Here is a 14,497-nt window from a genome sequence, read left to right on the forward strand (position 1 = left end):
GTATGCCGACGCGCAGCTCTCCCCAGTGAGATACCGGCTGCGAAGCGCAGTTGCAGGGGATTTTTTTAAAACGAAGTCTGCTCGTAAACGCAATAACACTGACTGTTTTCAGCGGATAAAAACTGGTTAATCTGTCGTCCACGAATCGCAAAAGGTAAATGCAGGGATTTATGCGGGATTAACGGCGACGCGAGGAGGGAAGGCAACTCGTTAGTGTGAGCGGAGCTCGGAGTAAAGTTGCCTCCCTGTTAGCGGCGCTTTAAAGGGAAGAAAGACAACAAAAGCGGTTGTGAACAAAGCTGCGGTGAAAATGGACTATGATTTCAAAGTGAAACTGACCGGAGAGAGGGAACGTGTAGAGGACCTGTTCGAGTATGAGGGATGTAAAGTCGGCCGGGGGACGTACGGTCATGTGTACAAGGCGAAGAGAAAAGACGGGTGAGTTTGACGCCGAGGCCTTCGTGCCCGTGTGCTTTCTGTAAAAACCATCGACGCATCCTGCTTCATCTCCTGATCCTCGATCACGGCTGGGTTCCTTGCACGTAGCTGTGATGTGATACCCGGGATTGGCGTGTGCGATTGCCGGAAATTGTATTATTTTTAGTATTATTGAGACGTCTTTATATGACTCGGACAGGTGACACGTCTCCCCTGTGAACATCACACACCGGCTTATCTGATCAACCTGAGGATGATGAAATCAGCTCTTTCTCGGTGTTTGTTTGATAGTGCTGGTGAAACCCTGCTTCTCTAAAGGGTGCCAATAATTCATCTTTGCCACAAAAAAGAAGACATTTTGATGTGTGTGATGTTGACAAGCGAGGAACAGACCACAATAAAGAGCAGTCTATTGCTTCTAATAAGCTCTAAATGAAAACCACTGATTTTGAGGAAAGAGTTTTAATGTTTAATATGAAGTTTAAAACGGCTTACTGAAATACATTTGTCCGAGAAACAAATTTAATCCGCAAACATTTATGGAAATGTGTTTAAAACCGTGAAAAAACATCACTTTAATCTGGTTTGAGTGCTTGCGGGTGTGTATTAGGAGTGTCTGGATCTGTATCCAGGCTTAAACCTGAAGTGGGCGTGGCCTAACCATAGGGGTTGGTTTGTTTGTTTTAATTGAACACAAACTCTACTGGGGGCGGGGGCAGGGGGACACTGTGGCTTAGTGGGCTGGGGGTTCGATTCGTGCCTCTGCCTTGTGAGTGGAGTTTGCACGTTCTACCAGTGCTTCGGGGGTTTTCTCCGTGCGCTCCGGTTTCCTCCCCCAGTCCAAAGACATGCGCTGTTGGCTGATTCTACACAAACTACCAAATGTGTGTGCGATTGTCTCCGTGATGGGTTGGCACCCCGTCCAGAGTGTCCACCGGCTTGTGCCCCAAGTTCTCTGGGATAGGCTCCAGGCTCCCCGTGTAGGAGAAGCGGTATGGAGGATGGATGGATAGATGGATGGAGCTCTACCACTCTGTCTTCAGAAACACTGGAACACACTGAAACGAGATTTAGAAATGTCAGCATGGTGTGTAAATTCTTGACAGTTCCTCAGCCTCTGCTACATCACTCCAGTTCCTAACTGTTATCAACTAGAGACATTAATCCTGTGTATGCAATTCTTCTTGTTGTTGTTATTATTTTAGTTTGTTCCTGTCCATGATCGTTTATATCGTATTTAGTTGGGTCCTTTTTCCAAAACATAAACAGACACGTCGCTTAATTTAACATAATCTATCGATTTATGAACGATGTAGTCATATTCGACTACATCGTACATCTCTAATGTATATGTTTGTGTACATACTTATATTAGGGCTGGACGATATGTAAGGAATAATCCATGGCATCACCATACCAACGATATCTTATAAAAGTGTATCGTGTAATCATTGATCACAATATCGATCTTGTATCCTTATACACCTTCCAGCCAATCAGAATCAAGTATTCAATCAGACCATGGTATATACATAAGGGACAACACATGACCGCATACATGTATGTGAAAATAATTCCCACTGGGGTGGTGTGATGTGGCACAGCGCGCAAGCAGATTGCCATTACCCCTTTATATAACAGCTAGTCCCGGTTACTATAGCAAAATCATCATATTAGAACGAACATATTACACTCACCCATCGCTCATGTTACAGCTGTTATACAAGAATAACGCACACCCTTCTGACCAATCAGATTCAAGCACCCTGTGGTCTGAGATATGATTGCTTCCAAGTGCCGCTTTGCCTAAATTTGTTTACGTATTACGTAAATGTTTGTATACAACGTAGATCGTACACTCTCAGAAAAAGGTACTTCGCTGTATCTTTCCTTGTTGCTAGCTTGATAACCTTTTTTCTGTGGAAACTGTGATTTATATATAATGCAGATTTAATATTATATAAAATACAAATTCGTTGTTTCTTGTCACAAACAATTTTAATTCGTTCACGGCTTTCCCTGACATTGTTTCTCCGCTTTCTCTTGTTTTTTTTTTTAAGACTCGCAATGTTTCAAGGGGTGCGTACGAGGTCATGTGATACATCGTCTCTGTGCTCATTGGTTGAATAGTGAGTAAGGAGTAATATTACCGCGCTGTTTTATTAAGAAACAAATCAAGACTGTGACGTTGTGAATATTTAATCCAGACACGACACTTTCCAGTCCGTACTTCTCCGCCGTAGTGAAAAATGTCTGATTTTACGCGACAGTTTTATGCCGATTAAACCGGATGTTTTCTCGACCAAACCTTTCTTGAAGCTGATAGTTCGCTCTCGCAATCGTTTGTGAAACGAACCTAGATAAAAACGTCGTCTTTAAAAGAAAACGGAAGGAAAGCATCTGGTAGCTCACGAGCCGACTGAAGAGACCACGCGCACGGAAACCATCTGTGTTTTATTCTGAAATAAAATAAATACGTGCCGGCTTTGCGTGCCTCTTTCTGCTTTATAGGGGCTCGGTTTTATCGACCCACAGACGGAAAACTGCGCGTGAATGAAAAGTTCAGACCACGAGTCGTCAGATAAGCATGTTGTGTTTTGATTACGCTGTGGGAGAAAGAACAATAGAAAGATAAAACCCCTGGTTGCGATAATTTTATTTGTTTGTTTGTTTTTAATGAAAAAATGATCAGCAACGGTGTGGTATGGTGCAGAGTTACTCTTACTACTCACAGCATGCACTTTTATTAGTATAATTCCTTTTACACCACAGCAGTTTTTTATTTACTGGATATTAAATGTCTTTAAAGTGACTGCATATTCAAGTGACTGTTGTTTAGATTTCAGACAGAAATCTGTGATTGGACAGAAATCGAGGCTTCGTTTGTCACCGATCACGTGATTTCGGAGCTTCGATGGGATTTTCGTTTACCTACTGCGTCGTCGCTAGCGGGCACAGACGATCTTTTCACACAGTTGTCTATAAACACCGCGCCGCACTTGCGCTAGACGGAGCTCTTCTGACCCACGCTTGAGGACATTTGGCATGGAGAGGCATCACGGCATCCAGCGCTGCCTCATTAAACGACCAGACAGCCTGGCGACCGGAGCCTCGTTAAGCCTCTTAAGCGTTTAAAGATGGTTTTGTTCGGGTGCCACTTTATGACTCCGGTTGATTTGTCCTGCAGCTTGGACTTTCCAGCACCGCTTCATGAACAACTTCCGTAAAGAGCCGATCTTTTCACGAAGGGCTTCCACGGGAAGGTTCGGAAGCATCTCGATCTTCTCATCCCTGAGCTCATGATAGCTTTCGAACAGAAATGGGCAAAATGCGCCGTCCTGATCGGTTGGTTTCTCCCTGGAGCAACTGGTAGCCAATAAAATGCGATCCACCAAGCTTGCACTTGCGTTTTATTTGAATTGACGTCTGGAGTGGCCATTGTTTCTGGTCTGGACTAGCACTCATGCGATACTCCGTCATCTTAGTCATTGATTGATGGCATAGAAATGTCTTTTTTTCTTCTTCTTCTTTATGAATCCAGCAGCATTGTAAAGCAGTCAGTGTGTTTTCCCTGCTGATGCTTAATGAGCGAATGTACAGAGCCTCGACCGCTTAAGATTTCTGGAACTGTTCTAAAGATGTCGTAAAGATGTACTTCATTTCCTGTGAAGTCTTGGTTTCTGTTCTGTTTAACTTCTTACGAGCAGCCGTGTTTAATCAGCCTACTCGCTCACACACACACACACACACACGGTGTATTTCACTAACGTGTTGAAGGATTGAAGCAGTGAGAACTGACTGTGTGTGGTGTCTTCATTTGCAGGAAGGATGATAAGGAGTACGCGCTGAAGCAGATCGAGGGCACAGGGATCTCCATGTCTGCATGCAGAGAAATAGCGGTGAGTTTCGGTCCGTACAGACGATCGCTCCAAGAGAGGCAACGTAAATCACAAATCTTAGACTACAAAGAAAACTCCGATTGAGCCGAGTTCCGAGTGATCACAGCGTTCGTCGGACAAGAGGCGGGGTTTGTAGGAACAAGGGAGGGGCTTGAAATGAATTTAAACATGGGGAATCAGTCACTAACACAGAGGTTAATGTTAAAAAGCTGCACATGAATCGGTTCTTTTTGTTCTGTGTCTTCATGGTTTTATAATCACTGTGAATCTGTGTGTGTGTGGTGTGTGCAGCTGCTACGAGAGCTGAAGCACCCCAACGTGATCTCACTGCAGAAAGTTTTCCTGTCACATGCAGACCGCAAAGTGTGGCTTCTCTTCGACTATGCAGAGCATGACCTCTGGGTAATGTGTATACACGCGCGCGCACACACAAATAGATTATAGCACTTTTCCATAGTACAGCATTGCACAGCTTGCTCAGAGGCAATCCGAACCCAGTACTGTGTGTGAGTGTGTGTGTGTGTGTGAGAGGCTTAGTTTCCCATCTCATAATGCTGCTCTTGAAAGTTGGAATCGTTTCTCTGAGGGTTATTGGGTGGTGACTAGTAACAGGCACGAAAAGGAAAAACTCACAATTCGAGAAAAAAAAATTTACATAAAAAAACATGATTTAAATGTCAGTTTTATCAACAAGGTACGACCCACAGCTGAAGGTCGCCAGAACTTTTATTTTTGGTGGAAATTCAGCGATGCAAACCTTCATGTTAGGGCTGCGTGCACTTCCAAACACAGACGAGGGGTGCCAATACTTTTGCTTTTAGTGCGTTTGAGTATAGCCTTTAAGAGATGGCATTAAAATATGACAACACGGTTACATTTAGTTCGTATAGTGGCTGGATTACAAATGATGTTCTACATTATGTATGTAAGGGCACTAGGTAGGGTGCACAGCCATATTTGTGTTTGGCCCTTTGTACGGCGCAAATAAACAGTGAATAGAACTCCTCTGTGAATTGTCCTAGCTTAAATATGACTGATTTTACTAGGATCACAAGTTCTTTTCAGCTCCACCCCTATATCCCAGCTCTCTTTTCAGCTCCACCCCTATATCCCAGCTCTCTTTTCAGCTCCACCCCTATATCCCAGCTCTCTTTTCAGCTCCACCCCTATATCCCAGCTCTCTTTTTAGCTCCACCCCTATATCCCAGCTTGCATTTTAGCTCCACCCCTATATCCCAGCTCTCTATTTAGCTCCACCCCTATATCCCAGCTTGCATTTTAGCTCCATCAATATATATCCCAGCTCATGTTTTAGCTCCACCCCTATATCCCAGCTCTGTTTTTTAGCTCCACCCCTATATCCCATCTCTCTTTTTAGCTCCTACCCTATATCCCAGCTCGCTTTTTAGCTCCACCCCATAGCCCAACTTTCCTTTTTTAGCTCCACCCCTATATCCCATCTCGCTTTTTAGCTCCACCCCTATATCCCAGCTTGCTTTTTAGCTCCACCCCTATATTCCAGCTCTCTTTTTAGCTCCACCCCTTTATCCCAGCTCTTTTTTTTTTTTTCCCCAAGATCTACCCTTATGTTTGAGCCACAACCTCTGTTGGAAAAGCTTTGTAAGTGTATGTACATCTCATGGCGTGTGTGTGTGTGTGTGTGTGTGTGTGTGTGTGTAGCACATCATTAAGTTCCACAGAGCCTCCAAGGCCAATAAGAAACCTCTGCAGCTGCCACGCGGGATGGTGAAGTCTCTCCTCTACCAGATCCTGGACGGCATCCACTATCTGCACGCCAACTGGGTCCTTCACAGAGACCTGGTCAGTGTGTGTGTGTGTGTGTGTGTGTGTGTGTGTGTGTGTGCGCGCGCGTGCGTGTGTGTGGACACTTTCCTTCTGTTATCTCCGTGGAACAATTTAGTTTGCCAGTTTCTATACTCTTGTTATGAAATGTTTTGATGGAGTTGATGATTCAGTGCTGGAAGGCTGTCAGGAGGAGAACGGATGTTAAACTCATCCTCGTCTCGGCTGTAGCGTGATTAACAGGAACACTGAGGCAGAGCGCAGTTCGAATAGAAATGTTACAAACTCTGTGAAATGTGCAGTGGAGGCGCATGTGCTGGATTAAAACAAATTGTTAACTAATTAGATACTTAATTTGTTTTGTAAAGTGTGACCGAGCCGAGACACAGTACCTGGTACGTGAAACGTCCTCCAGCTTTCGGTTGCCTGGCAATACAAGAATCATTCGAGGTTTTTTCAACAAATATTCTTCCCCAGTGCTAATATGTTACTGAAAGAATCATTTGCCTTCAGGATCTTTTAGGACATTTGATTTAATCGTTTAGGAGCCAGTTCCATTTTCTTAAAAGCAAGTAATTAGCTTTCTGACGCAGTGGTAGGGATTAGTCATCTCTGTTCATTGCTTTAAACCTTTTAAATGCCAGAAAAGTTCCAGATAATCCCCCTAAGCGGCGAGTTTGCACCATTTTCAGTAATCACTCTGTTTATTACCGTTCTTTATGCTTTCACACAGTCTAGTAACCATGTGCATAGAATTAACAACAGCACGATCAATCGTTGTGAGTAGCGTAGTAGTTATATAAAGCGAGCTAATGATGTCATCAGTACCAGTGAAGCACAACAAGATGGAGTTATACCCAAATGTTATGCCTTTATTTCACGCAAGTAAACATCCAGTTTCAACCAGCTTAACAAACATATTTCAGGCAGTTTCATGAGACCCGTCTGGTCATGTGACATTTAGGTGTAAAAAGGCCCCAAATGCAGGTTTGCGAAATGAAAGATTTTTTTTTTTTTTATAACTGCATATGAAACATGCAAGTAACACAACACAGCTCTGAATGAGAGAAAATAAGATGATGGGGCAGCGTGTAGCGTGTTTTTGTGTAATTGTGTGTGTTCTTATCTTTCTTTCCTCCTGTCCAGAAACCTGCAAATATCTTAGTAATGGGCGAAGGGCCCGAAAGAGGCCGCGTCAAAATAGGTATGACGTCACATTCTGTCTTGTTCCATAATGTATGTAATGAATAAAACACTTTGGGGGTGGGTTGTGGGGGTGGGGGTGGGTTGTGTGGGGGGGGGGATTGGGGCAGGGTTTGCTGTTAGTGAAACAATCGGTGATGGAGTTACTGTTACAGCCCTGCAGTGTTTTATTCCTCTTTATACCACAGCACACTTTTAAAATCTGGTTTGTTTTTTTTGCTTTAGATTACGTGCGTCCAATGTACAAGCCCATGACATGAATGATTTGTTACAATAGAAACGATGACATTAGAATGAGCGCCTGTGATTTGAAACACAGTCTGCTGTTACAGAAAATTAATCAACACTTTCTGACCAATCAGAATCGAGAATTCATCAGAGCTGTGGTATTAATAGTGTTATATAGGTGTAATAATAATGTCATAAAAGATGTTTGCACGCTGATTGATTCTGTGTTGTGTGTGTGTGTGTGTGTGTGTGTAGCGGATATGGGCTTTGCCCGGCTCTTTAATTCACCACTGAAGCCTTTAGCTGATCTGGACCCTGTGGTGGTCACTTTTTGGTATCGAGCACCGGAGCTGCTGCTGGGGGCCAGACATTACACCAAAGCCATCGGTGAGATGTGTGTGTGTCTGCGTGTGTATGTATAGGTTCATGTTTGCTTGTACAGCTGTATAGGCCAGTATGGGTCCTTGTATGTGTTGCATCTCATATTAACAGTAAAATGTACTTTCAGCCTGCTTTTAAAAGATTTATTTCTCTGTCTAGTTGCGTTGTGTATATCTTATGCAATGTGTATGTATTTTTCCATTGTCCCCAAGTGATGATAGTATCTTTCTGAAAGTCTGTCATAACATTTATACAATCTTTTAAAAAATAGTTTCAGTAGTCCTAGGCATTTAAGCGGACATTTTAGCCGACTTTGGAGCTCTATTTCTAGTTAAAATTATGTTTGAATCGACCATTTTGCTCAGGTCAGACACTTTTTTAAAAAATTTTTTTTTTATTCTTTTTTTTTTATTCATTCAATTTTGGGGGGAATTTATAGATTTATTTTGCTTATTTTATTACAATTAACATTGTTTTGCAGAAATCAAAAAAGGAGTCGTTTCATTTATAATTTTTCTTCAATAAAATTGTGAAACCAGTATTGCAAATCGAATCGAATCATAACCAGAGTGTATTGTTACAACCCTACCAGTGACATACTTCAAAACCTCCTTCATTCTTTAAAAAAAAATGTGTTCTCTGTATTTTTCTGTCCACAATAGTACTTTCCACCATGTAAGAAATGAACCCTACCTATTCTGATAAACACAAAATTATCAGTCATTTATTTTGAAGAACGAATACGTGCTTCCGTTGTAATAGCGTTAAGAAGTGAAATATTTTGCCGCCCAAAATATACCATGTCTGTGCACTGAAACGTGTACGTGTGATTTTTATTGATTTTTTTTTTTATTGAAATGAATCATACATTTATATTCATCTTCTAATTTCCCGTCATCCCGTGTCACGCTTCCTGTCTCTTTCTCAGATATCTGGGCAATCGGCTGCATCTTTGCAGAGCTCTTGACCTCGGAGCCGATATTCCACTGTAGGCAGGAGGACATTAAGACAAGTAACCCGTACCACCACGACCAGCTGGACCGCATCTTCAACGTCATGGGCTTCCCTGCAGGTAATCTGAAGCAAATTCTTTACAGGCTGTCAGTCTCTGAATAAATTCAGTTTGATTTCATATAGCACTTTTAACAATGGAAACTGTCAGAAATCACTCATTGCTAATTAGTTCCCAGCCATCTGGATGCAAGTTCCCTGACACCGCTAACAACAAGAACCGACTAGAACCAAAACACACAGAGACGAATGTTCACTTCTAGCTCTTTTTCCTCAGTAAAAGCGACCACATCATCATTTTGGTGCACAGTAGTGTCATCAAAGTGCATGGTATGTTTACGCTATTGTTAACTCGTGCGTGGTAGAAGTGCTCGGATTACCGTTGTTCTTTTGTCTGCTCGGATGTTTGGTTAAGCAGCTTCTTCTGTTTTCTCAATTTTCACATAATAACAAAAAAAAAAACCCTTCTGAAATACTCTTAAAAATTGCAGGTCTGTGTTTATATGTAACTGTAGAATTTAAGCATCTATAGTTGAGGTTTGCGCTTAACATTTTGGAAGACATTACTAGAAAATCTTTGCTTATATGTGGATGAGTATCAAATACTCAGTTGCCTTAAATGGAGTGAGAATTGGCTAGAAAATGAAAGTTGCACTTGTATTGCAAAAAAACAAATTTGTCAATTACAAACTGACACTGAGGTTGGTGTGTTCCGAATCAGGAACTAGCGTGATGCTTCATAGAGCTGAGGTGTTTCATGATGTCTCCAGTTTAACAACAACAAAAAACTTTCAGCATGTATATGTATTTTTCCATTGTCCCCAAGTGATAACAGTAATTTTTTTTTAAAGTCTGCCATAACATTTATACAATATTTTTAAAAATGGCTTCAGTAGTCCTAGGGGTGTAAGCGGACATTTTAGCCGACTTTGGAGCTCTATTTCTAGTTAAAATTATATTTCAATCAGTCATTTTCCCCAGGTCAGATCCTTTTTTAAATTATTTATTTATTTTTTTACAAACTGATAATTAGGTTAGAGTGCTCTGAATCAGGAACTAGCATGATATCAACACTCTCCAGTTTAACAACAAAATTAGAAAGTCGATAATAACAACAACAACAACAACAACAAAAAACCCTGTCATTTCTTTACATATTTTTTCTTCCTTTTTACACGTTAAACAGTAAATGTGAGCTAATTTCAGGTAGCAACTATAGTTATGAGTGGCGCACCGATGAAACGTTGGACCACGCACGCCATAGGATTGGCCACAAGATCATTTGGATTTGTCGCTTTACTGTGTCGTACTGAGTCGAGAAAATCTCAGTTCACGAGTCTCGCTGTCGCTTGCCGTGCTTGCTGAAATCAAAGCTCCATGTTGAGCACTAGTATAGAAACTGAAGTCACCTGTCTCTTGTTGCTGTAAAAAAAAAAAAACCTTAACCAACCCTCAATTGTGTGTATGTTTACGTCAAGTGCAAATCTGACTTCAAGGATGTATCCGGTTTTTAGGCTTGATTTTCATTTTGTTTCCAGATAAAGACTGGGAGGACATTAAGAAGATGCCGGAACACTCCACACTGATGAAAGACTTCAGAAGGAACACGTGAGTCTGCGCCTTCGTTGTGTTTGTGTATGGTTTCAGGTGACTGTCGTAACCTATTGTGCATCTTCTCAAACTAGAAACGTATAAGCCATATACAGTGATTGACCGATTGTAGCTTAGCAACCGTAACCACGCGCAAGTACAAGCTTTACGGACGTTACAGTAAACTCCTGTATTGTGGTGTGCAGGCTAAAGTAAAGCACATATGAGTGTGATGGTCAGGTGTCCACAAACGTTTGGTTATCTAGCGTATACACCGTCACTGACTGTTTTTCATCTTGCAGATACACTAACTGCAGCCTTATAAAATACATGGAGAAGCATAAAGTCAAACCTGACAGTAAAGCATTCCACTTGGTGAGTTTTGAAACAGAGCCGTAGTGTTAAATGACGAAAATTAAGAGCAAAAATGTTCGTTGCAAAAAAATAAGACATTCTAAATGAAGAAAGAGAGAGAGAAAAAACATGGGACGGGAATTGACTCGTCACTGATTGGAGTCTCGTCTCTGTCTCAGCTACAAAAGCTGCTCACTATGGACCCGATCCGTAGGATCACATCTGAACAGGCCATGCAGGACCCGTACTTCCTGGAGGAGCCTCTTCCCACCTCTGAGTGAGTGACGCCGCTCTCTTCCTGCTCAAACCTGAATAGCAGTTCAGCGGTTCTTCTTAACTTCTCATCTCATGAGCACGAGTGTAATGAGACGTGTTGTTTTCCTCTCAGTGTCTTCGCCGGCTGCCAGATCCCGTACCCCAAGCGAGAGTTCCTGACTGAGGAGGAACCTGAGGACAAGGCAGATAAAGTGAGGAAGTTCTGGCATTTTTAAGGCTGAAACCATCACCAAAATATTTGAATCCTATTAGAAAATATCCCAAAAGATAGCACAAAGTATATTTGTTGGGGTTTTTTTGTTTGTTTGTTTGTTTGTTTGTTTGTTTTTCTCCTCTTTCATGCTCTCATGATGTATGCTAAAAAGTTTTCTAGATGGGACTGTTTCCATTTGTCAGCTGACTTCACAGAGAAACTGTCTCAAAACTGAACCTATAACAAAGTGCACATGTCTGAGAGCTCGGTTCTCACAGAAGTGAAGTGCTTTCAAGTGTGACGGTTCAGTGCTCTGTATAACCACGCCCACTGATGCCACTGTTTAAATGCCATAGGATGCGTGTGTTTTACCATGTTTGCCCTTTTCAGCGTTTGTGTCTTTTTATTTCATAACTACAGAAAAACCAACAGCAACAGGGGAACAACCACACCAACGGGGCGGGGCACACCGGTAACCCTGACAACAGCCACGCACAAGGCCCGCCTCTCAAAAAAGTGAGAGTGGTTCCGCCCACCACTACCTCAAGCGGCCTGATCATGACCTCAGACTACCAGGTAACTAACACACACACACCACACAAAACACTGTAGAGCTGCACAGTTCTGCTATATTCACAAATTTTTGGCATCCATCCGAAAACATATTCGTGTGTTTACAGGTGGAGTTCGAGTCGATGTATGAATTTTGTGTTCATCTAACAGACCTGTGCACACAGTGACAGTTATTCTGAATGACCGTTTTTACACTTTACAGCTTTATTTCCACCAAAAAGACTAAGAGTGGAATGGTGTTATTTATTCCTTCATTATTTTATAGACAAAAAAAACTTTACATGTAGAAAACAGTTTAAGGTTCAAGCCTGAATGTTGACCAGGTGACATTTCTGATTGATTGTCTCTGCTGCAGCGTTCAAATCCACATGCTGCCTACCAGAACCCAGGACCAAGCACATCACTGCCCCAGAGCAGCATGGGATACTCCTCTACCTCCCAGCAGCCTCCACAGTACTCACACCAGACCCACCGCTACTGAGCCCACGCCAACCCGGCGCCCGAAAGAGAGAACGTACTCAGACGGGAGGTGGGTGTGGCCACGGGACCCGAAACCCTGGCCAGGCCTACTCGCTACGGGCGCTTGTCGTGTAACGTTACCATAGAGACACCGCCAAGACCCAAACTAACATAACGACGCATCCCATCACCGCGACGACGGAGAATTTGCGTAGAAAAGCATGGAGATGAAAGGCCGAGGATGAATACGTGTCTGTGCCATGGGTCATCTGTCTGATTCTTCGCTCTGACCTTTCACAATGTCATTAATAAACATAAAAAAGCTGAAGAGCAAAAATAAATGTGGTACTGAAAGCTGTGCTTAATCTGAGGGGGTTCTCCAATCAGCAAAACTCCCAGCATCTCCAGAACTAAAGCTGCTAATAAATTAATGACTGCCAGCATTGACAGAATATAACACCACACACACACGCACACACACGCACACGCTTAGACACACTTACACACAGGTCATTGCTGGAAGTGTATTCTCAGTGCTGGAGCTGCTGTGTGGAGTCTGACAAGTGCATCTATTGCCCCCTGCTGGACAACAGCGCTAATGGCCACTGGGAAGGGAGGGATGGAGAATAAAAACAGAAACTTGACTTTAGTAGTTCTAATTTAATGTTTTTTGGCTTTGTTTTCACGTTAGGAGAGGAAAGAGGCTTCCGTTTGTTTTGCTGTGACAGCCACAGGTCTGTGCCGTGGGTCAGTCCGTTGAGGGCCAGACTTGCGTGGAGAGCAGATTAATGATGCGTTGTACTGTATTGTAATGAAATATTTTACATGAAGCAAGTATCCTGATAATAAAGTTGGAAATGTTTAAAATGGGATGTCATCCTGTTACTCTTTGTGTGTGCGTGTCACACAGCATTAATTAGCCACATTAATAATGTCAGTGGAAGGTCCTCACAATTATAGTTTTTGTGTATGCTGCTAGAGATTGAGGAGGTTCTCAATAATGAAAGAATCTCAAGTCTGTAATGATGCACCAGTGCATTTTTAATAATATACATACATATTATATACTTAATATTATGTACTTTTAATAAAATGTAATATGTTAGATCTTTCCACTGACTTCAAAAATCAGGGGTAAAATGAGAAGTTTGCTTATTTCATGTGTCACTGGAAGATTACAACACACCCATAGAAGCAAAAATCTGTTTCTAGATGACCATGAAATTTTACATGTTCAGTCCTGTCCCTAATTAGAAAGATATTACAGGGGAATTTATTAAAAAAAAATTAATTAGTTAGATTTATGTTGGCTTTTTTTTGTGATTTTCAAAATGTTGATATAGCAGTTCATTGTGTGCTCTTGATTTTTCAACAAATCGGTGTGTCACTTCACACTGAAATAACTATTCCAAATCCACATAAAACAGAACATAAAATGCTAGATTCTCAGAAAGAATGCTAGTTTTGTTTGTGCATATATATATATATATATAAATATAAATATATATATATATATATATATATATATATATATATATATATATATGTATATGTATATGTATGTATATATGTATATGTATGGGATTTGCACCCTGGGATAGGATCCAGGTTTCCCGTGACCCTGAAAAATGGATAATAGCAGTATAGAAGATGGATATATATATATATATATATATATATATATATATATATATATATATATATATATATATAAAAAATATATTTGTGTATGTATATATACATGTATTTATTTTAATTAGACGAAGCCTCATTTGCATAAATTTTTGTAATTAAAATAAATGCATGTAGGAATATCAGCAATCAATCGGTGAACATTTATTGTGTGTGTGTTTTTTTTTTTTTGGTAAGAACTTCCCCGTTCACTTTAGTGGTCTGCATTAACTGTAGTATTATTTAATGAACAAACAAACAAACAAATAAATAAATACAAAACATTTGTTTAATCTATTGCCTGTTTATTGAAATGAATCTTAAAACGTGAGTTTATTTTCTGTACCGGGATCATTTTGTCATTAAAAGCTTTCAGCGCACGTGATGTGTCTGGAAATCCATTAAATTCAGCTAAAAA

General features: G+C 41.2%; 1 protein-coding gene across 1 annotated transcript; it reads left to right on the forward strand.

Moving 5' to 3' along the window:
- The first annotated feature begins 47 nt into the window (after nucleotides 1-47).
- Nucleotides 48-13,693, forward strand: cdk8 (cyclin-dependent kinase 8). Its single transcript, XM_053611739.1, has 13 exons — nucleotides 48-438; nucleotides 4,262-4,337; nucleotides 4,629-4,739; nucleotides 6,018-6,158; nucleotides 7,287-7,344; nucleotides 7,827-7,958; nucleotides 8,881-9,024; nucleotides 10,502-10,571; nucleotides 10,856-10,928; nucleotides 11,087-11,184; nucleotides 11,296-11,374; nucleotides 11,797-11,952; nucleotides 12,305-13,693. Exons 1-13 carry the CDS (start codon nucleotides 311-313, stop codon nucleotides 12,428-12,430), a joined length of 1,392 nt encoding a protein of 463 aa, XP_053467714.1. The 5' UTR covers nucleotides 48-310; the 3' UTR covers nucleotides 12,431-13,693.
- The last annotated feature ends 804 nt before the right edge of the window (nucleotides 13,694-14,497 follow it).

Source organism: Ictalurus furcatus, chromosome 23 (genome assembly GCF_023375685.1).
Source record: "Ictalurus furcatus strain D&B chromosome 23, Billie_1.0, whole genome shotgun sequence".
NCBI classification, from domain to species: domain Eukaryota; kingdom Metazoa; phylum Chordata; class Actinopteri; order Siluriformes; family Ictaluridae; genus Ictalurus; species Ictalurus furcatus.

What these genes read in the sequence shown, in the direction of transcription:
- cdk8 (XM_053611739.1), top strand. Translation starts at nt 311, where the DNA reads ATGGACTATGATTTCAAAGTGAAACTGACCGGAGAGAGGGAACGTGTA. An exon ending in GGGTCCTTCACAGAGACCTG is followed by an intron (nt 6,159 to 7,286) that starts GTCAGTGTGTGT and finishes CCTCCTGTCCAG; the next exon opens with AAACCTGCAAATATCTTAGT. An exon ending in GAGCCTCTTCCCACCTCTGA is followed by an intron (nt 11,185 to 11,295) that starts GTGAGTGACGCC and finishes TTTTCCTCTCAG; the next exon opens with TGTCTTCGCCGGCTGCCAGA.